The following is a 23,354-nucleotide window of genomic DNA, read 5'->3' on the forward strand; positions in this document are numbered from 1 at the left end:
TCCCAAAAATACTTTTCCATCATTACAACACACAGCAGACATGCAGACGAAACAGACAAGAGAACAAAATGCTGAACTTGGCATTCCAGACATTTCCCAACTGCAGTTCGGGTTTCGGACAATAGCATATAACGCGCCCAGTAGACATATTTCTAGAATTTTTTTTTTATTTCGTTCACGGTTAATGTTACACCATCAGCGCCAGCCCTCCCCCTCTCTTTTGTGTGTCCAGGAAGAAGAAGAAGAAGAACTATCATCATCCTCTTTTCTTCCAGTGGGGGCCGTGGTTAGAGCGGACCACAATGAAATCCGGTCAAACTATTCAAAGGCAGCTAGGAGAATGTTTCCAGCACAAGGAACTTTTGGAAGGAAGGAACCACACACTGACAGCAGTTTTATACTAGCCCCCCTCTCTACTAGCCAAAGCAACTGATGCGCAACTGTATAGGGTCCCCCATACATACTGTACGGTATACCTCTAACTCAATGGCCCTCATTTGAACCGGGAGGGGGTCCTGTTCTCGAGCCCGGCAACAATCGGACAATAAAGACGTCAGCCGCGGTCTACAGTGAAAGAAATTAAGAAGCGGACATCTAGATGTGACCTGGCCCATCCGACGGGCTTCTCTCGCTCAGCGGTTTATCCTGGGTAGAGCCGACCTTACATACACGACTACTACCGAGTTAGTACTTAACACAAAAATGGCGTCATCATTTTTTCACAGAAAGCAAATGAAAAACTAGACGGCTGTGAGGTTGTTGCGGCCGCAGACGGACACGTAATAACACGAAACATTACCGAGGCTTTTCTTTCTTTCTCTCGTGGGTTGAGGAAATGCGCAAGAGGATGAGAGTGCCTTGTCTCCACTCTCACACCGCATTTCTAAATTACAGGTTGGAGGAGAGAGGAGCAGAGAGGCCTTCTAGGAAAACAGGAAATTATTACAAGTTTTCGGTGTTCTTATCACCCCCCTCTTACAGGCACGGTGTAATTGAACGTATGGCTTTTACACGACCTTACTAGCACTATTAGAGTTAAGTCGCTTTTACGACTCTCCGTCCGTCCGCTCGACTCGTTGCGTGTCTTTCTCCAAGGCAGCGACATCCCCCCGACATCTCGTGGAATTAAAAAGAATTAAAGAAAAAGAAAAGGAAACAAAGAACAAGACGAGTCGGGATTTCCTTTATGAACCAGCAGCCGTGTGTATTTTTTTTTTTAACTTCAACCGGACATGGCAGGGTTCACATTTCTAAACCTAAAAGAGGTCATTCTGCTGGCGCTTCGGCAACCTCCTCTTTGGGCTTGTTGGGATCGTCCGGCTTCATGGCGGGGAAAAGAAGGACTTCCTGTAAATGGCGAAAAATAAAGACATGACATCAAACGACTGATTGCACCGAGTTGGCTACTATTCAAACGCACCTTTATGTTGTTTGAGTTCGTTAGGAACATAGCCATCCGATCAATTCCCATTCCCCAACCACCGGTAGGCGGCAGTCCGTATTCGAGGGAAGTACAGAACGTTTCGTCAATCATTTGGGCTTCGTCATCGCCGGCTTCTTTGTCCTGATAAAAAGACGGGAGAAAAGATAAAACAAACAGGAAACGGTCAAATAGAGGACAAAGTTATAAAAAAAAAAAGAATAAAAATTTCCCCAGATTTTTTTGTTTTTACTTGGGCTTGCTGCTCAAATCGCTCTCGTTGGATGAAGGGATCATTCAACTCGGTGTAGGAATTGCAAACTTCTTTCTTCATCACAAAGAGCTCGAACCGTTCCGTCAGTCCCGGCTCCGAGCGATGGCCTTTAGCTAAGGGCGACATCACTTGAGGGTGATCGCAGATAAATGTGGGATTGACACACTGCTCCTCCAAAAAGTGGCCAACCAACTGCAATCAATTAAAAAGAAAACAATTACAATTATTTTGTTTCGTAAGCGAAAACCCATCCATGATTTCGTACTTTGTCCAGCAATCGGGAGGCGGTTCTAGGTGCACTGCAATCGACTTGGTGCTTGACACACAAATCGTCTAATTGCTTCCTCGATTCCGGCAGGTCTAACTTAGTCGGGTGCGGCAATTTGGCTCCCGTGGCCTTCTCCAAATCGGGGAACATTCGAAGGCGTCTGAAAGGCGGAGTGAAATCAATTTCAAATGCAGGGCCAGTTGGACCATCTGGGTGGTATGGGATTTTGTAGGTGCCGTGGATTTCCTTCACCATACCTTTGGATATTAAAATGACAATTCGGTTTTTAATGACAGACTGTAAAAAACCAAAAACAACTAAAGCCAACGGAATATTCTTTTACCGGCAATCATGGCTTCCGTGACATCCATCAGATCGTTGTAATCGGCATATGCCATATAGAACTCGCATGTTGTGAATTCCGGGTTGTGCGTCAAATCGATGCCTTCGTTACGGAACTGTCGTCCAATTTCGTAGACTCGATCGATGCCGCCAACCACAAGCATCTGAAAAAGGGACATTTTGATGGGGCATAATTATACACGACTGTGTCGCAGTATGTCGTTTCGACAATCACGGGTTTCACCTTGAGATACAATTCGGGAGCGATTCTCATGAACAACTGCATGTTCAGATCGTTGTGGTGCGTGACAAAGGGCTTAGCGGCAGCACCTCCGGCAATCATGTTCATCATGGGCGTTTCGACCTCGAGGAATCCCATGTTGTCGAGAAATCTGCGGACGTAAGAGATGATCTGAGAGCGAACGTAAAACTTCTTTCTCACGTCCGAATTGACAATAAGGTCCAAGTAGCGTTGCCGGAAGCGGGTTTCCTATGATGAAAACAACGTGACAATCGATAAGTTTCCATCGATTTTCTCGGATGCACCGGAAAGGCAGTACGTGAGTGCGGGAACAAACGTTAGACTATTTACCTTATCCTTCAAGCCATAGAAATGGGGCATAGCGTGAAGACACGGGGAGAGAAGCTCCAATTTGCGTGGAACGATCGAGAGTTCCCCAGTTTTAGTTCGGGTAGGATAACCCTTCACGCCGATAATATCTCCTCTCTTAATTTTAGCCAAGTCGTCGTAGAATAAGTCTGCGGACTCGTAAGACTGCAAATTGGCCATGATTTGAAGATGTACTCCCTCACTCTGAAGGACATAGAACACAAGTTTAGGCCCAGATTCTCGAATTGCATGGACGCGACCTAAATTGTTTAGATAAAATTGGTTGAGAGTTTGTGCATGTTGGATAACAATAATAACAAACCTGCGACACTCAGATTTTGGTCGAGCAAAGATTGTTCTTTAACAAGGTAAGTAAACTTGTCAATGAACTCTTGCAGAGAAGTGTCGACATGGAACTTGTGTGGGTAGGGTGGTGTGCTGGTTGTCTTCAACTGCTGGACAGCTAAACTTCTAAGCTTGAAATATTCATTGGGGCTGATTTCTTCTTCTTTCACTGCACTTTTCTTCTTGGCTCCCTCTTCTTGTGGTGCTGCACTTTCAGCCTTTTTGGCCTTTTCTTTGGCCTTTTCCTCGGCTTTTTGTCGCCTCTTCTGCTCACTAGAGAAAAAGTAAGAAAAGTAAGTAACTCAGACTCTTATTTGCTAACCTTGGCAGTTCACCTTTTCTTTCGGAGTTGAAAAGTTGGACATTTTATCATACAACACTTTGACTCATACAATTGCCTTTCGCTTTGGGTTAGGCAACCATTAAATTTCTGTGTACAAGCAAGGCGTGTGTACTTGCATGACACGCGTAAAAAATTCAACGCAAACATTTTTTGATCTATTCACTGCTGAGCACGCAGATAACGCAAAATGAGACTAGCTATAAAGTTACCGAATCAAACATATGGTGATCTGGACTTGTTGCGACTGCAGTAGTTTAAAAGAATTTAAGCTTATAACGTGCTGACAAATTCGAAATTTTTTAGGGTGAATTGTGACTAGCCTTTCTTTTTAAATTTACCCCTTTATGAAATCAATAACTGCAAGGGTATTTAGAAAATTATACTTACTTCTTGGACAACTTTTCTCCATCCGCCATGTTGACTCAGTTTGATGGTCTCACTGCGTGTAATGTTCTGTCTGCTAGGACTGCCAGAACCGTGGGTTATACTTAAACAGCAACCTTTTTCTGACGCAATCGCATGTTCCGATTTCACATTTTCTGATTTTCACCTGAAATAATGGGAAGAATCGTACAGATAACGTGATTAAACATTATTACGTTATTACGCCAGAAATTTATTTTTTTGCGTCATTTTTTAAATCAAAATTGCCGCCCCATAAGTGAAAGTAATAGTTTACAATGCTCTTAATTTGAACTTCGTGCTTTGAGCGACTGGTGTAACTCGCTTTTTTACCTTGACAATCTAAAAATGCGAATGAGGGGACAATTCACAATGCGGGATTATCACTCAAATAAAGTTATTTGAGCAATAAGTCGAAAAGTTGGCAGTAAAACCGCAAGTGGTTCTTATCTTTCATTCTTCTTGAATTCACAGAGAGAAAAGAGTCCCGGAACCGACTTCTTTTATGGAGACGTTAAGATGTATCTTTTTTTTTACGATTAAACCATTTTGAATAAAATTCTTCTGGTACAGTAGATTCATCACGATACTAAAAGAACTCCCGAAATGAGAAAGTTTCGACATCCCTACTCCTTACCCATATTTATACTTGCGATAGCATAAAAGCCTGCATAGTACATGGCTGAATTTTTTTTTCTTTTTTTCTTTTTTTTTAAACAGGATCTTAAGATTTTTTTGAATTAATTTTACTAATGTCTTCAAGACTAAAAATAACTTTGCTTTGCATTGTTTCTATTTGACCAGGACAGAATGTTACTAATCGTGATTCGTATCGAATTCTTATACTGCTGTGATTCCACTCCTTCAAAATAAATGAAAAAATACCGCAACTTCTATTTTTGTTATTTCGTATTTTTTGGAGTCCAAGAATTATGAACGGATTATCATAAAGAATCTGTTTCATTTCGAGTTTCCGACATTTCTTTTTTCCCCATTTTCCCCTCTAAATTCCATTTAAAGAACTTATATTCCGCTCGCTAGGTGGTGGGGAAACACTCACAACTAAAAAAAAATAAAAAGATCTTTACGGGGGAAATTTAAACTCACTAACGAGCGAAAAGTTGAAGGGCTTTCTAGAATGTAGTGAATTACTCTGTACTTATACTACAATTTCGATTCTATCGATCTGGCTGTGTGTAATTATTGCAAAATGTCGTACCATGAATTGCGGAACGCTTTATTTTTAGTTCAACTAGATCAATTAGAGGATAAGGTAACGAAATGTCAACCGGTTCCAATTATTCTCGGTAATAACAGTGAAAGGGCTTGGTTTGGATGAAGAGAGAAATATGTAGGCGTCAACCGTAGAATCAGACACTTAAAACATTTGAACAATCATTTCAGTATTCCTGCTTAACCGGATCAAACAACCCAACCATGAAAAAAAAATGGGTCACGAACGTCTTAATAGGAAAAGTAAATTCCGACCTTCTTGCTTATGAATAAGAAAGAGAGTGGATTTTTAACTATCGACAAGAGATTTTCCAAATGGACATAGATTTTTGTTCAAGCACGTGCTGCACTGAGGTTTGATAGGAGTGCATCGTTGCTGCCCAAATCCAACCAACAAAACGTTGACTTCATCCCACAACGAACGAGGTAACCAATCTTCTAATTCCTTCTGAGTATTTTCCGGAGTCTTGGTTGGACGGCGTGTCCATCCTAAACGATTCGCTATCCTATGAACATGAGTATCGACACCTAAAGAAATTATAGTAAAGAAAATCAGTTGACTCTATAATGCTACACACACGCATACCAATGCCAATTGTTTTTTTCCAGCCAATATTGACAGTGAGCACAGCCATTTTTTGTCCAACTCCAGGAAGTTTGCATAATTCTTCAACTGTTTGAGGAATGTCATTGTTGTACTGGGCTGCCAAAATAACTGCTGTTCGTTTAATGTAAGATGCTTTTTTCTATACAAAAATATGACCCATTGATAGTTAGTGACAGTTACTTTCCAAATATTTAAGAGTTAGTACTTTCCAAAATCCAACAGGATGAATCAAATTTGCAATGACTTCCTCATCTGTGTTTATGATATTTTCTACAGTGAGACCATGCTTTTTAAGTTTCTCCATGGCAGCAAATGTTAGCTGGTCTTTGGTTTGGCTTGACAGCATAAGTGAAACAAGGACTTGAAACCGTTTCACCTGTAAACAATTTAGAAATGTCTTTAGAATAGGTAATAGAATTTTTAAATTCTATTCTAAATTGTTATACTACTATTCTGCTACTATCCTACTACTACTACTATTCTAGTCTAAATTGTTATACTTCTGGAGAAGTTGCTGAATCTGCACATTGCTCAGCACCCATTTGATCAACAGGGGCATCTTTTTCAGCTCGCATGATCTGTATATTGTTGAGAACAGCTTCCCAATGCTCAGGCAAAAAAGGTTTCTGTGCTGTATTTTCTTCGACAGATGAAACAACTTTCTTGGCTTTCTTCGATTTAACCTTTTCATTCGCCGATTCGCTCCCGGCAGAAGTATCATCGAACTTTATTTTGATTGTTTGCTGTTTACTGGAACGGGTTTGTCTTTTAGATGGTGAGGATTCAGCTTTGGCCGTATTACATTCTTCTTTAGACGTAAAGTAGGGAGATTTTCTTGAACTCATTTCTATTATTCTAATAGCATTAAATGTTGCAGTGGTTACTTTACTGACGCGATTCAAAATCGGTAAAAACAAAACCATGTCGTCGTCTGATGTTTATTTATGGGTTGCCATGTTGCCAAATGTTAAGTAGGGACTCCATTCAAGACGTTTGCGCATTTCTCTTTTCTTACAAACAAAAGAAAACTGTTGTTAAATAAATTCTGGTAACTAAATGAGGCAGCGAAAAAGGATTTCAACGGGTTGTTGTAGCAAAATCCTCTGAAGAAACTATCTGAAAGGCCTTACAAATAAATTGCTGATACCGCTGATGCCGTCTATTTGGTTCCAGCTAGAAAATTCATTACAGCATATCAAGGACGGGAATTTTTCCAGCAGCACCCCGGGTAATCGTACCATCAACTTTGAATTGCTAATGTGAATAAAAAGAAATCGCTGCGAGTCGTCTGAGCCAGCGCAAACCATTCGTAGCCTAGGAATATGAGTCACGAAACCAGTGAACGTCGAAATATTTTGGGTTGACATTTAACTCGAAATAGTTTCTTTTCAAATTTACAGACACAATGAAAATCGGTATCTCCTTATCAGGATCCATTTTGAAGTTGAGTGGGTCTAAATTCTTTTACCTTCACATGAGTTGTCCAATGACAACCTGGTTTATCGCCTCTGACCATGGCCAGAACCACCAGTGTCGTAAAACGCATTGCTTTATGTACACGTCCCGCATTATTCGTTGTACAACTGCTGTATTTGTGCCCAATCTCTCTACCGAATAGAGTCCAATTAGCCGGAGACTGATGACTGGCCATCAAATGAGACACAAAGAAAAATGTTTAACTGTGACTCAAAATATCAGAGATGTCAGTTCCTCTTAACAGATAGCGGAATCTTTGACTGCGCTCTTCATTTTACGAACGACTTTCTGCGGGATTTTTTCACATTAAATTTTTGCGATTCTGACATTTGCGCAGAACAGAAAGCGACGTAATGTGACCACAAATCTCTTAATCTTTGATGCAGTTTGATTGCATTTCCACGAAATCAGTATACTATACACTGACCAATCCAACTTATTATGACCGACTTTCTCTCTATATCGTCCCTCGAAGAAAAACGCATTCCATTTCGTGTGCACCACCGCCCGAATCTTTGATCGGCTTCATATTTCACTTGCAGTCCTGCCTAAGGGATGGCGTGAAATCGAGAAGATATGGAACTCAATAATTATTTAACGAGGACCCGGTGTTCCAGAACTTTCGTTCGATTCGGTTTCGTCGTTTTATATATATATATGTATATTCCCCCCCCCCCCTTTTTTCCACTATTTGTTTAAAAATAAATATTTAGACGCGGTACGCCCATCGGTCGCGGTCGAATATAACTTTGAAAGATTACATGCAGCTGCTGTCATTTCAAATTTTGCTTTTTAATATTTACATTTTTTTTTTTACAACCGCCAGCAGCAGCACTTTATCACAGACCAAAAGAAACGCTGATATTGCGCTTAGAGTCAGAAAATTTTTGCCATATATGCAAGAAAGCATTATTATTTGGGCTGAAAGGCGAATTAGGAGAACTTTTAGAGTGTAATATGCGCGCATGAGTGATGGAATCCACATTCATATGCCAAGCCCCATTCAATTATTTTCTCTTATATATTTTCTGAAGAATTTGACAATAACATTTCATCCGAATTTTATTATAGTTAAAAAATACGCCTTGGACTATAAGCCGTTAACTGGTTCCCATTCAAACGCCCGTCCTCTGAGTGGGATGGTGTCCAAGTCTAAAACTTAGCGTTCATTCATGAATATGTTAATGATACGGTGACGTAAGAGAATGGAAAGACTGGAGATAACAAGGTTGCTTGCATACATGGGTGTCTACTGATGGGAAAGATCTATATCGGGTCACTGTCTATCTAGAAGAGAAACTTCTCCATCCAGATGACTTTTGATTCCCGAATAAAACATTTTCATTCACTGTCTTATGTAGGATAGGCAGGCAGCTCCATCAGCCGAGCAGCAGCAGCAGCCCAGTGAAAGCTGATTTCCCGTAGGATTCTCGCGTGATGAATTCGCATTAGGCGATGGGAAAGGGCCACATTTCTGGTGATGGATTTTAAATGCGAAGTTCCATTATTCAGCCGTCAACGACTCGGAAATGAGATGGTGAAAATTGGGTTGGAATCAAATGGGAGTCGATCAAGTTTCTATGAACACAAAAGGGGAAACGATTTTCGCCGTGAAATATCAGTGACAGCCACTGCTCCTGTCTCACTGGGTATAAATCCAGGGTGGATGTTGGGTTTACAACGAGGGAGGGAATCCGGCAGCAGCTCATATATTATTAGCTCTACCCACTTACTGGTCGTTCTATCTTTAGCCCTGGTTTTTTCCCGTTTTTGTGTTCGACGTCACCCCCAGAGCTGCCCGAAGAGCTTCTCATTTCTCTTTTTCTCTCTCTCTCTCACTTACTACTCTCGCGTGGTACACGCTCTTATTTTAGACGCGCCAGTCGTATGATAAGCTTCAACGTGAGCTGCTGCCGCCGACTGCTCTCGCTATGGCTGTGCGTATGAATTCTCTTTTATATTTTGTTCCCTACTTATCCTATAGCCTCCGATCATATGTGAGAAACACTTTGTTAACAGCAGATATGCAGCGAGAGATAAAACGAAATAAGAAACTTGTTATTCAACTCGTCAGTTTTGATCCTCTCTTTGCTTCAAGGGGGTAGAAACGAACAGGGAACAGATGCGGCGCAATACCGAAAAAATAAAAGTTTTTTCACGCGGACTCACGCCGGAAAACTTCCCGAGAGGAGAGCTTTGCGGGAATTATATGAAAAAAAAAAGGAAAACAAGAGTTACGATTTGCTTTCTTTCTATACGCTTGACAGCACATCACAAGCGAATTTATGTGATGGATAAGACACACAGACAGACCATTTTGCTTTATTGTCACAGAGATGTACAGCTACTCTTTTCCTGCTGGATGCGCACCTAACAAATCCCTTTTTTTATTATTTAAAAAAATATACACTGGAATTGCATTCCCCCCTTCTTTTCATACCGGAGCTTCTGAACATAAATTCATCATCTTCTGATGGCTGTTGCTGATGAAATTACTCGGCCTCCGCTTGATTACGTCCGTCTCCTATAAAGATGCCAGGAGATAAATCAATCAAAGAGATGTGAGCTTCTCTCTCTCTCTCTTCCGTTTGAACAAGTAACTCTGTTGACAAGTTCTCCAACAAAGAAAGAAAGTCCAACATCATAAAAAGTGTGAGAAACAATGGGAAGAATGCTCTATCCTCTATCTCTTCTTCTGGGTATTAAACAAAAAGCAAAAATGAGACCTGATGGCGTTGGGATTTGATAGCCTCAAGGTTTCTCTTGTTTTTTCCATATTTCTTTTTACTTCATACTTGGGGGGGGGAAAGAGCTTATAGGGCCCCCTTCTTCCTCCTATTTGGGTTCTGGCGGGGAACCATTTATACTCGCATCACTAAAAAATAACTCGAAAATTTGTCAACTTCCCAAAATTCTGTAAATTTTTTTATTTATTAAGAAAATTAGGAATAGCTAAAAGAATGATTTGCAGAAATTAATCTCATTCAATTCACCATTCATCACTGTCAATCGAATCCCAAACAAAATATTTGCGCCGCCATCCGCTTGGTTGGCACTCGCCGTCAGATGGCACAATCTCGGCTCACAGCCAACCCCCGCCAGAACGGTGTCTGTTCTATTCTTCTCAGTCTCTCGCGTGTTTCCCGAAGAGAGCAGTCGCATCATCACCTCGTCGTCTCATTATTGTTTCATTTTGGTTTCATTGTTCGCGTTATACAATATATTCAACCGATAAATCACAAAACGACATCTTCATATTCAAAATGATTGTTGTTGTGGCAATGCAGTGACGGCGTTGCTTCCGCCATTGAAGCGAGTACAGCCATTCTCTGTCTGAGCACGCCTATCCCCCCTGTGTGTTTGAGACCGCGTGGACTGTGAGGAAAAAGCCAGTTGAGAATACGGGTGTGTGGTGTGTATGTGTGTTTGGGTGTGCAAGATCGCGCGTGTTTTCCAGCTAAATTCCCCGTAACATATTATAAATATTTTCAGAAGCATTTTGGCTCCAGTCTTTTGCAAGTGAACAAAACAGACAACGTTTGGTGCGAAGAAAGAGACGTAGTGTTTGCGAATTGTGTGTTGGCTTTCCGATCTCGATGTGCCAAGTTTCCTGCCTCATGGTGAAAAGGAACACTGAGAAACCAGGTGAATTTTTGTGTTCTTTTTTGGATAATTTTAAAGTGTGTCTTTTGTTTTTCTGGGTTTGTTTCTTGGGAAGAGCAGCTGTGGCCCTGTGGCACCCCTCTAGTCTCTCACCCCCTTGCTGGGTTATTTGAAAAATGGTTTTCTTTATTATGTAGGGTCTCCCCTCCAACGTTATTTTGAATCAAGCTTCATCGTATTTATCTAGCAATTCGTCCATGTCGGCTACATTTGTTCTCTGTTGGCCTTATAAGGCCGTGTGAGTAAGAGACGTGACTACTCCACCATTCAAAATGTTGGAAAAAAGAACCAAGGACTCTTTGTCTGTGTTCTTCCCTTTCTAAATATATTCCGTGGCGGGAATCATCGACTGGTTTCTTGAATCCATGATTCTTGATGACTTGTTGCTATTTCTGCCAGCACTTTTTTGAAAATCCTACTTGTTGACTCCCCATATTTTATTTTGTAGCTAGGTGATCAATACTTTTTGAGCCAGTGAGTTTTCCGGTACCAGTTTTGAATGGTAAAATGTTTCCCGTTAACTAAGAATACGTTGCTAGTCGTTAAATAAATCGGAAATGATGTTCATGATGAATAAGCAAAGAGCCTTACGTGAGCAGAACTGAATAATTTGGGGAAAAAAGGGGGACATAGATGTTGTTGTCATGGCAACACCCTTGAATCAAAATAACATTGATCTTTTATCCAAGGCATGTTTCTAAGAGGACGCCATGAGAGAGGATCCTTATTAGTCCCGATTTTTCTTTTTTTTTTAACTTTCTCTGATCTTTCCCGGTCAACAAATGTCTCGGAAAAACCAAATTAAAAAGTAAAGGAAAGCGTCGTTTTTCTTTCTTCTTTTCTTATTCATTTTAAATCTCTCGTTTTCTATTATTTCGGTTGGAATGTTTTTCTCGGGAGTATCCGAAATAGCTTCTTTAATGACTTCCGGCGACTGATTGAGTCTTCTAGCCGCCTTCATCTTAGATAATGTTTTTTATTTTTCTTTGCCCTCCGTTTTGTTGTTTTCAACAACAACAACAATAGCGTGGCATCCAGCTGCTGTCGCGCCGTATGGTGCGACAAAAAAAAGTTGTTTTTAAAATGTTCATTTCTTCTCTCCCCCCCCACTTCTCTTTGAATAATAACGCCCTGTTATTATACAGTGTGCTCATATCCAGGTAATAATGCTCGCTCAGTAGTTCCAGGGGAAAGCCTAAAAGATGCAGGAAGCGCAACTCTTGATCAGCTTCCGCCCTGGCGGAGTTTTGGAATCCTACACCACTGTGGGAGAGAGGGGAGAGTTCGACAGTCGTGCAGCGGTTTCTAATTTTAGTTCCTTTTAAAGTTTAAAGTGTCGGGGGAGAGAGAACAAGAGCCTCCAGCTGTCGAGTGCGGAATATTCCGGCGGTAGTCAAGGAAATAACTCCTTCGCACATCATGGATATAGTATAGTAGTAGTCTTGACCTGGATACTTGCCATCCATTCAGGTTGTGTGTGTCCAGTTAAACGAGGTTTTTTGTGTACAATAGAAAGTTGCTTTTTTCTTCAATTGAAACCGCTGAGTTTGGTCTGCTGTAGCCGTTATACATTAAAGGTGCTTAAAAGTCACGACGGGTTATCTATTACTGGATAGAAAACGGAAGTCTCCGCATTTTTTAGTATGGGGGGGAAAAAGTCGTTATCGATGGAAGAGGGCCAGTATACCCAATATGGCGAAAGCCTTATTACCATTTAAAGATGGCGTCATGCCATTTGTTTTTCTTTGGGTGGTCTTTTGAGAGGAAACGTTTTTTTAAGTTGCAGAGTTGCTGAATTTGAGAGTCTAGGCGACGACGAGCCGAGATGACGCAGTAGAAAGAATTTGTTGTCGACGTTTGCTTTTACAAGAGTAATGTCAGGGGACCATCCCTTTTTCGAAGAAAATGCTAATGTTTCTCCAAGTTATTTCCTCGGTGTTTTACCAATTGTCGAGTTTCTCACGACTTAAAAGAACCAAAAAAGAGAAAACGGGAGCAAAACAAAACGAATTCTACCAAGTTTCACCCGCCCAATTTCACATAGCTTTTTTTCTTAGTGCGTACACAATTTTAAAGCCAATCATCCTCGTCGAATGTTTTTTCCTCCTCTCCCACACTCGTTTTCTTATCACGTAACATTTTTTTTTTAATTAGATGGGAGTGAAAGCACGTAAATATTATAAGAAAAAAGGATAGAGAGGCGAGAAAATACCATGTTTTACCGATTTAGAGAGGGAGGATACTCGTCCTTTTTTTTCTGGTCTTGGATGATCGAATTTCTTCTTTTTTCTCTTGGGGTTGGAATGGGTTTCAAAGTCATGGAGGCTGAATAGGCGAGGCTGGCGAGAAGATTATTGATCAATAAATCTGTGCTACCCATGATTATGAAACGGCGCTCTTCCCCCCACACGCTAAATCACTGCCTGGGTCTTTTGCTGATCCACTCTACTTGGGCCAAGGGATGGAAGCCATCGAATCGAATTTAGTGATTGTACGCGCAACATCAAAAGTCTTTTTCATCCTCTTGATCTCGTAGACTTTATACGTCGATAAGATGATCGAGTTCCTGTTCAAGTACTGCGGAAGGAATACAATACGGATCTCAAGTCAGATCGTGGTAAATTTCGACGTGATGTTTCTTTCGTGCTGCGGCCAGCATATTTAATGGGCGTACTATAAATTAAAGATTAGAGAGAAACCGAACTCGAATTACCACGCTGACTAATTCCCCGAATACGTAGTGCTATTGTTCTTGGCAGATGTGGACGACCTATTCAGCCATGTACGAAACTAATCTCCCGTTTTCTTAATTAGCTCTGTCTCGTGTTTGCACGCGGCTTCGTGAGCAACCGGCCTTGACAAAGAATCATTGGATTTATTTTTGTGGGGGAGAGAAGGAAGAAATAAGTCAAAAGGAAACCCAACGGCGGTTTTGTTTTTGCTGTTGCTTCTTTTTCTTTTAATTCCTTGAAAGGATCGATAGGTTTGATAAGATGGATAGTTGTTTGTTTTATTTCTAGGGGTAAGAAGAAAAATGGTGTCTGTATATGTTTAAAACTTTCTCTGTAACGGTCGGCACGTAAAAGAAGATATGTTTTGGTACAGTCGGCCGGTCAACGGGTCACGGAGTAGTTAGATGACGGTCTCCCTCCATCAACTTCAAAAGTAATAGTGTTTTTCCATTTTAAAATAAATTTACAAATAAAAAAAAAAGAGCCGCCATGAACTTCACTTCATGAACTGTAAAGTTGACGAAATCTGACAGGCCACGGCTCCAATATCAAATCTGCCTCGCGTCTCTTGTCGTTTTTATGAACGCATAGATGATGATGACGACGACGACGTTGGCCAGAGAACGGAATGGAACAGCTTTGAGAGAGAAACTTAATCCTTATGTGGTGTCTTTTTTAGGGTTCGAGCGCGCTCTCTCTCGCTTTTTCTGCCCACATCTATGAGGCTCATTTTTCTACGTCGAGTGTTTTCGGGGTTGATGCCCTTTTCTGTCTTTCACCAGTTCTCCTGTTTTTCGAGACGATTCCTGTTTATTTACATGGGGTTTTTTCGTCTTCGTCTTTTCTATGGCTTCTCTTGACTTTGCCGATCGCTTTTAACTCGAGACATGCATCAATCTTGTCTGAGTTGCTGAAAATTACTTTCCAGCGTGTGTTCTTGTTTCTGTTGGGCTGCCTCATGAAATTGGAACATGGGGGGAGGTTCCTTTTATCTTATCGTTCACTTGAGAGGTGACAAGATTGCAGGGACAATAGCCCGAAAAGTTTCAACATGCTCGGTTTGCGTTGTTTTGTTTATTTTCCCCTTTTTTTATTTTCTCCATCAATTTGGTATTGGAATGGGACCACACTACTAAGGCCGCCATTACGGAAGTGGCCGCTGTCTTCTTATTGATTCGGGACAATGTGCACGTCTGGTTTCTAAAAATAATAAAAAGGTCAGTCAGGGAATTGTCTTGAGCGGGTGAAAAACGGTTCATCAATAGTCGTCTACAACAAGTAAATGCGCTGCATTCATCGACCGGTGTCGTAACTACATCGCGTCTCGGAACGCGGGAGGGGAGAAAAAAGTGATGTTTGATGTTGTCAATAGTCATGTGTGCATGCAGCATGTTTGTCATTCAAATGACGTCAAAACGGATGCTTCTGGTAGAATTGATTCGCTGAACCGGGTAAATGGAGACCTTCTGTCTACTCGGCTTCAATTCCCTGAGAGGACCACGTTATAGAAGGAGCTTGTTAATTAAGTTCGGCTTGTTTTCTTGTTGACAATTTCAGTTGCCATGGGGAATTTTAATTGGTTACCGAGACGGGTGTGGGTTTAGTGGCGTGCTGTATATGGCGAACTTTTTTAAAACGAAATTCTATGAAATTTTTTCTAGAAAAAAGTTGTGTTGACATTCACCTCCTACCTAGTAATGTCGGATATTAGTCGTGATTGCGTGGGGTTTCCTCTTTTTTTTGGGGCAGACGAATGTCAATCTAGACCGAATAAGAGGAGCTTCAGTAAATCAAGAAAATGTAAGGCACAAAGAGAGAAGGGTAGATTGAATCAATCGATTGGTAGTTCCGGTTTTGCGTCTTTTCTTCGTCTTCGATCGCGGGACCCCGCGACTTTCAGACGAAGTAAGCAAACTTGGGGGTTAGTGGGATTGGTGAGCTTCAGTCTCGACTCAACTTTCCAACCATCAGCTTCTCTCCTTCTTGCACATTCGAATGTTTACAAGACGGACATGTTTCGAGGCTAGGTAAAAGAAAAAAAGAAACGAGCGTGTCCGTTTATCATTGCCAGGGTGTGCCTCCGACGCTGGAAGAATCAATCGTCCGTTCAGATTGTGCCGTCGAACACGCGTTTAGGCCGGTATGTTGGCACTCAGCCATAACGATCCATTTTCGTGTGTTCAATAGTAGGGTTATTATTCTCCTTCGAGACTTTAAACTTTTGCGCTCACGGTCATCTTTTATGGCTTTGTATTTTTGACTGGGAAGTAGCGTCGTCTGCTGATGACAGGTCGATCATCCATCCGACAGGGCACTGTGCCAGCGGATTTCTTATTCTTTCGGAGTAGTTAGCGACGAGGTTTAACGCCTACCTAATAGTCCGTAAAAGGAGTTGGGCATCGGCTTCGCCTTTCGTATGATTACGTTTTTTTCACCACATCAGTGTTGTTTCTTTATTTTTATTTCATTTTCTTCTGGGAGGCAACTATGAATTATTTATCGGGCGGCCTTTAGTGGAGAATCGGGAACCGCAGTGACTTATCATCCATCATGTTCCGCGACACACCGGATCTTTCCATCCATCGTCCGAAAGAGAACCCAGAATATTGGCTGCTGTCCTGTTGTGGCAAGGCCTTGAACTGCATTTATAAAATGGCGTTGTTTTCTTATGTAAGTGGAGAGTAATAAGTTAGCCAACTATCTTTAGCATCGGATGCTATCGCTATGGCAACGCTTAGTCATTGATGGATGACAGAATACTCTCATTATCCCAAGGAATATCTCCTTTTTTGTTATCATGCGTGTCCCACTCTGTTGGTACTTGTGCACTTGAGGAGTTTGGTCTCCATGACTACGCTTTGCTAACGAATCAGCGCCATCTCTTAGAATATAATAAGAGAAGGTGGACGGCAAACAAGAGTTTTGTCAGCACCTGTCGTCAGTTCTGTTGTGCAACCGAGCGTATTCGTTCGTAGACAAAACGGAATTCCCTTTTTTGTTTTCTGTGTTGTTGTTGTTGGAACACTAGAGTGTCCCACTTTTCCCCATCAACTTTTCCAGCGTTTCGGTCGATAATTCTTTGTCCCATCTGTTAACTGGAGAACTGTGTCCTATTTATACACAAATCTCTCTTCTCTCTCTTTCTGTACCACCATCTCCAATATCTATTTTTGTGAAGGATCGAATGTTTATTTTATAGATAGGTAGTCGGTATTATTGATTCAGCTTTTCCTCCTCTTTCTACTTTGACGGTGCGTGTCTGGACGTGTGGTACACGCAGCAGGAGAGAGAGAACCGGACCAACTGGGAGTGTGATGGAGCGGAAAGAGTCGGAAGGGCGGACAGAAGCTACATTGGATCCACTGGATCGTGTCGATTCTTCTTCTTTTTATTTTTTCGTTTCCATTTTTTTTTTACGTATTCACCGTGGGCGGGCCGCCGTGGGCCTTCCATCAAATGCATGTCACGCCATCTGCCTGACAGGACATTCCTTTTCGTGTGTGTGTGTGTGTCTGCCTACTATCTCTCTGAAGACTTTCTACTCGGGAGTGTGGACTCGGTTCCCTCTTTGACGTGGACCATGGATCACCTTTACTCCCACTAACCATTTCTTTTTTTCTGTCTGCCCGTTTTATTGTTTGGCTGTACAGGATGCGCCATTGAGACCCTCCGAGATTGAATCGTTTGTGCGGACATCATAGGAGGTTTTCAAAGGGATCTTTGATTTGCGAGAAAATGAGCGAGCGTAATCCCTTCCGGCCGACTTCATCCGGAAGCAGTGGCGCATTGGTGACGGATGCCCGACTATCTCAACTCTTTGATCCCATCGCGCGTCTAGTGGATGTTTATCCGCCCAACGATCGTCGCAATGGAGGATATCACAATCAGCGCGATTCTTCCGAGTACACTCACCTGACGGCTTATCCAGCTATTATCGAACCAGTCACATATGATGACGGAACAACGAGGTAAACAACCGTTTTTAAGACTAATTTGATTTTTTCTTGATTGTTTATTGCTCGAGGAAGAGATTTAGTTCTTCTAATTGGCAACTTATGTGAAAATGAGATCAAATTAATTGGCCGTGAGGATAATTTTGACGTGGGAGTTTATTCAAGTTGATGGGGACAATGCCGGAGCAAATTGGACGTCGTCTTAGATCAAGGAACCATCTGTCGCACGAGAGAATTTCCCGCCGGATGGAATAGTTTGAGCGCGGGGGAGGGGGTGGGGGAAGAAAGTTAATATCACAAAGATAAGGAACGAGTGATTTGCTAGAGCACAATTCCCGGCTGATGATGATGATGGCAGGCAGTAAGCCGCCACGTCATGAAAAGATGGATGAGTTTCGTCCACTTATCTGGATGAGACAGGCACTGAACGTGCAAGAACCGAATGCATGAGCTCAGCTCGACTCCTCCAGCTGGATGAAACTGGTGGGGTAGGGAGGGAGGCGAATGTCAGACTGGATCATCGTCTAGATGACAAGTGGTTTGCTTGATGATGTCCCTTGCTGCGCGTCGTTTGTCATAAGAGCCGCCTTCTCTATATCTCGTCCGCCGGCGTGCACACACAAAGTTGCTCAAATGAGTTCCATGTCAAGTGTATCCAGCCATTAGTTACCTCATGATGACATGTCGCTTTATTTTCCAGGTTGTCCTACATGTCGTCCAATTCGCCAAGTATCAAAAGGCGTTCGCTGGATCGGCCGGCCAGCAGCCAGAGTCATGGCAACAGCTTCCTGCGGCCATCTTCCGTCCAGTACAATTATCGACGTCGGAGGTTATCGGATAACAACTTTCAAAGAACCTCGGTCACGTCCCAGACATCATCCCTGCACACTGCCCTCTCTGAACTGGCCGGTGACGTCGAGGTGGTCGACATGGAGGATGGAGCGCTCACTAACGATCGTTACTCGCATAACGACTACCCAGGTGAATATTGTAATCAAAGAAGTGGATTATTCACGCTGTATTATTCATCACGACTGGCGATCAAGTTTCTCATCTGAAAACCAATCTTGCCTCCTAAGAAACTCTGAAGACAAGTTCGATGATGTATAGCGGTCATTCGTGTGTCCTCTGTCCACTTGGTGATAACAAAGAGGGTTGGACGATTGTGATGGATCTAGCGATTTATGCGCCCTGACACGCTCACTATCCCGTCATACATGTTTATGATTTGTTGACGAACTCGATTGGGCGTCATTGTGTGTGCTGTTTCTATATATATATATATCTATCGCCTATGGGTGTGATAAATAGGATGTCGTTTATTACTCCTAGATGGCGAAATGGACAGCGAAGCAACGATGGCGGCCAGCAGCAGCGGCGAAGGATTCTGGTTCTCTGATTCGCGCAACTATCATCACCATCACGAACCGGATCACGCCAACATGATGATGGGAGTTATGGACGATGAAGACCAGTACGGCGATGAGGATACTTACCTTCCGTACGTCTACAGTATGGAGGGCGGCGATCCGGGAGTCAACTGGGAGGAGCGATGTCTCGAACTGGAAATGTCACTGCAACGGTTCAGGGACCAAGCCGGAAAAATCCGCGGACTGTTACGCGAAAAGGTAGGAAACACACATTTGTTTCGCATCTTCTCTCACAACCTGGCACCATCTACCGTCTGCCATTCAAACCGTGACCGATTCACGGGAATTGATTTCTGGCGATGCGGTTGCCGGCATACCAAGTATAAATAACAAAACAAAAACAATCGAAAAAATAAAAAAAGCAAAAGGCTGGTCGAAACCTTAAAACTTTTGAGTTATACGTTGCAGAAAAAGTTTGACTGAACGCCACACTAGTTTTTAGCTTTCGTAAACATGAGAGGAAAAGCAGGCCGTGTGCAGACGAAAGTTGTACTTGACGCGGGGCCTGGGCAACTTTGACGATGCAGAAGAGAACGGAGAGTAGAATAGAAATGTTTCGTGGTGATTTAATGACGACGACGAAATAGAGAAGCGCCTAGCTCCCTTTTCATATCATATATAATATACGGCGCACTCCAGTGTTTGCTCGCCCCTCTCTCCGGTACTTATGTCTGCGCCTGACACTCGCTCCAGCCTTTTTCAACCATTTTCCCCGAAATATAACAAGAAAAAAAAAATAAGGCGGTTTTGCCGTATCTGCCAGTTGCAGAGACCACTGAGCGTAAAGAGTAGAATAGTACGCGATAGTACGGCCCGGGCCTTTATTTCCATATTCCACATTTCTTTCCCACACCCCGTGGTCGTTGTCATCTTTTTACTTTCTGGGAACGACGTGGAATATTTGAATAAAAACTCGTGTGCTGGATTATATATCTCGTTTCCAGCTGGGGGGTCGCAAAGGAGAAAATGTGATTTGTTGCGGGCGGCAAACACGTGTAATGCTGCGCGGACGGGCTGCAAGAGTGCGACAGATCAATCGCGGTGTTGGTATGTGATTGCGCCGGGCACAACACACGGGAGGAAAGGAAAAAAAAAGTGAGCCACTGAAATCCATCCCCAAATCCCAACCCACTATTGTGTCCTAGTTGACATTGACCGATGATATTTGATGTAGAAAACTTCCTACTGCGCTTTGGTTTTTTGTGTGTGTCCGTCCAGGTGCGCTAGCGTCCAGTTGACACGATTTTTTTTTTTCCTTTCACCTTTATCGATCCACCGGTTCCTCAATTCATCTACACTTTTTGAATTCGACTTTTTTTTTGGCAGTGCAATCTCGTCAGGCTCCTGCATGTCGTGTCAAAAAGCAAAGCCATGATTCCCTACATGCCAGCATGGAAGTTGGTGGAGCGTGATTCCTTGATGGAAGAATAGAAAACGATAGGTCATAAAAATTTTGGTTGTGGTCCCATCCGGAATACCAAATAAGTCTAGACCGGACGCCCAACCCCTGTCGTTTTTCCGATCCGTCCCTCCGTGAAAGAGGACTTGATTGGCACGCCAGCAAAGAGTATAAGATGTCTGTATGTCTGATGTATGGAATTTTGTGTCGACGCTGGATCGATGTGATTCGATTCCCGTTTTCTTCTTGCAAATGGCTCACATCAATTTCCAGGGTTTCTCTCTCCTGTCAAAAGATAAAAGTCAAACACAGGTGACCTTTACCGTCTGTGTGTGTCCTGTCGTGTGTGTGTGGGAGAACAGGATTCGGTGAAAGGGTGGCGCCCAATTAAGCATACACGGTCGATGAAGTTGGGTCTGTCATAGCATTTCCTCTCATGTTGTTGAAAGCGGACGGAAATGGAACGTACACACACACAGACACAGAGAGAGAGAGAGATGAGAGAGGCATGGAGACAGAAGCGAATCAATAAACATACCAAGGACTGAGCGTCTAGTGTGAAGAGGCTCTTTCATCGATCTCCGTCTGCATCCGTCATCTTCTCTTAAAAGAACAAAATGTCACTCGACATCCGTTCAGCGGATGCTTGGGAGCGATCGAATCAAACAAGGAGAAGAATAGACTAAAAGAAAACTAAAAACAACGAAGCTACTCGACACAAAATCGTCGAGGAAGACGAAGAAGAAGATGTTAATGAACATTAAAAAAAGTCGTAGACGATTGGAATTCCCGAAACCACAGAATAGTTTGTGTCGGAATTCCCGGTCGATCGTTTCCAACTTACAGTAGTCAAGATGAATTGTTCCCATTCCTGCTCTTCCCCCCCTTCAGTTCTGGTTCTATTTAATCAGCTGTTCTCAGTGCCTCTTCCGTTTTCATCCGAGACATATCATATAAGAGAAGATGGTGCTGGATTTTCCTTCCATTTCGAGTCGATTTATGAGCCGGCCATTGTTGTCATGGTGCTTGCAATCCTCTCCATTACGCTTTTCATGGGAATAGCAATTTTCTTCTTGGAATCCTCTTCAGGATCTATCAGAATAGACTGAGGAGAAGGGCAATGGAAAAGAAGAAAAAAATTTGGAATGGGTGCGCGCGGAAGTTTGGAGATCAGTTTGAAACTCGCGACTCGGATCTCGAGGGACGGGTCAACAGTGGCCGGAAGGATCCAACGGTTCGTCGCTCACCCCCATTGAGCGCGTGCGTGCTCTGTGCCTCCTAAAAGTCAAACATCCGAAACTCTCTCTCTCCCACTCACTACTGCCGTTCGTTTTGGCGGCAGTAAACAAGAGCTGGATAGAATCCGCCATTTCATCTTCCTTTTTTTGTCTGTGTTGCTTAGATTCTTTTTCGTTGTAAATGTTTCTTTTCTTTTTAAGGGTAAGGAGGATCAAAAAGGATTTTCAACTTGCTTAACAATGCTCCCAGGGAATCAAAGAATCTCTACATAGCGTGTTGTGTGTTACTTATATATATAGCAGCTATAGCTATTTATCCTTTTTTCTTTCTTTCCTTCGTATTCCTGCTGCCGTATGCACGTGCGGATGAAGCCGGGTCGCTGGCAGATGTGTCATGGCAATGCTGCGTGATGAATATTTGAGACTCGGAGAGAGAAGGGGAAAGAGAGAAAGGGTATTGACGTTTTCTCCATCCATTCTTAATTGAATTGTTAATGGCACTCAGTCCTTGTCTCTCTGGAAACCTCATAGAAAATGATTTAGATTGTCATATTCTTTATATGATTTATACTGTGGAAAGGCAGGGGAGAGGGAGTAGGGAGTGAGCTCAGTTGGTCGATCGAATCTGGGCCTTTTTACTTGCGGATCGATAAAGAAAATCGCGTCTAAATGGTACAAGGATACACTTTTCCCAATCTTAATTGAAACGCTGGGCGTGTCACCGTTTTCATTCCCGAGATCTCATTCCCTGTCCCTTTTGCCTCGATGCAATTGTGCTCATCTTACATCCGCCACCACCACTCAATCTGCGCATGGAGCCAATTCTCCCCCTTCTTCCTTCTTATTTTCTCTGAATTTGGTGGGGTTTGGAGGGTGGCTGGAGAGACGTTTGGCGTCGCCCAACCAACAGTGGATAAGGCGCACGACGCAGATAAGAACCCGGAGAGAGAGAACCAGAAGAGTACGGGCACTGGGTGTGTGTGCAATTAACCGAAATGGTGGCGGCGCAAAGGGATTCCTTCCATCCCAATGACTCAGCCGAGAATGAAGTTCCCTGTGTGTTTGTGTGTTCATTATTTTTCGCATCTTTTTATTTTGTTGTTGTCGTTTTTTATTTTCGTGTTATGTCTCTCTCTCTCTCTCTCGCCCCCCTCTCCCTAATGTCGTTGCGACTCTCTGCAGACATGTTATCATCATTATTTATTTTGAGAGGGATGCATGGAACTTAGTTCTAGACAGTTGTTGTTTTTTTAAATCAGTTCCATTAGCATCGCGATCGATAGGAGCTCGGGTTTTGGTCTGTTTTATATAACAAGTCCAAGTGCTTGATTGGGTTGTCTGCATCAATAAAGTGACTTTTTGACTGGTGCCAGCCACGCGAATGTTCCAGATTAGATTCATTATTTATCTCCCCCTCATGGAAGGAAAAAAAAAGCCAACGGAAAACCTCCCCTCCTTCCTGCTGTAGTCGAACTTGCTGAAAGATGTCCACTAATTGATTCTGAGAAAATTCGAGTTAAAGATAAGAAGGGCAAAAGTTTTCATCTGGATTGACGTCAACCGCACTCATCTTTCAATCTCTCTTAGTCTCTTTGCGAACTTTAATAAAAAGCTCCTAT

General features: G+C 42.6%; 3 protein-coding genes across 6 annotated transcripts in view; 1 reads left to right on the forward strand and 2 right to left on the reverse strand.

The window, feature by feature from the left end:
• Positions 1 to 1,178: 1,178 nt before the first annotated feature.
• Positions 1,179 to 4,121, reverse strand: LOC124327074 (lysine--tRNA ligase-like). Of its 2 annotated transcripts, none has more exons than XM_046785934.1 (9): positions 3,990 to 4,121; positions 3,237 to 3,532; positions 2,897 to 3,174; positions 2,549 to 2,794; positions 2,306 to 2,468; positions 1,960 to 2,219; positions 1,674 to 1,886; positions 1,421 to 1,564; positions 1,179 to 1,347 (listed from the first exon to the last, which is right to left on the reverse strand). In XM_046785934.1, exons 1-9 carry the CDS (start codon positions 4,016 to 4,018, stop codon positions 1,267 to 1,269), a joined length of 1,710 nt encoding a protein of 569 aa, XP_046641890.1. In that variant the 5' UTR covers positions 4,019 to 4,121; the 3' UTR covers positions 1,179 to 1,266. The 2 variants fall into 2 exon arrangements, with proteins under 2 accessions (XP_046641890.1, XP_046641889.1); XM_046785933.1 differs by lacking the exon at positions 3,990 to 4,121 and adding an exon at positions 3,595 to 3,945.
• A 1,106-nt stretch (positions 4,122 to 5,227) lies between these two features.
• Positions 5,228 to 6,786, reverse strand: LOC124327223 (endonuclease III-like protein 1). The gene is made up of 4 exons (XM_046786190.1): positions 6,345 to 6,786; positions 6,050 to 6,220; positions 5,824 to 5,983; positions 5,228 to 5,765 (listed from the first exon to the last, which is right to left on the reverse strand). The coding sequence occupies exons 1-4, from the start codon at positions 6,765 to 6,767 to the stop codon at positions 5,527 to 5,529; spliced, it is 993 nt and encodes a 330-aa protein (XP_046642146.1). The 5' UTR covers positions 6,768 to 6,786; the 3' UTR covers positions 5,228 to 5,526.
• A 3,652-nt stretch (positions 6,787 to 10,438) lies between these two features.
• Positions 10,439 to 23,354, forward strand: part of LOC124326976 (uncharacterized protein CG43867-like) — a 30,073-nt gene continuing 17,157 nt past the window's right edge. For all 3 annotated transcript variants that reach the window (XM_046785720.1, XM_046785722.1, XM_046785721.1), the window contains exons 1-4: positions 10,439 to 10,965; positions 17,366 to 17,683; positions 18,369 to 18,649; positions 19,001 to 19,296. In XM_046785720.1, coding sequence (XP_046641676.1) covers positions 17,451 to 17,683; positions 18,369 to 18,649; positions 19,001 to 19,296 — 810 coding nt within the window. In that variant the 5' untranslated portion in view covers positions 10,439 to 10,965; positions 17,366 to 17,450. The remainder of the gene's footprint in view (positions 10,966 to 17,365; positions 17,684 to 18,368; positions 18,650 to 19,000; positions 19,297 to 23,354) is intronic.

This window comes from Daphnia pulicaria, chromosome 2 (genome assembly GCF_021234035.1).
Source record: "Daphnia pulicaria isolate SC F1-1A chromosome 2, SC_F0-13Bv2, whole genome shotgun sequence".
NCBI classification, from domain to species: Eukaryota; Metazoa; Arthropoda; class Branchiopoda; order Diplostraca; family Daphniidae; genus Daphnia; species Daphnia pulicaria.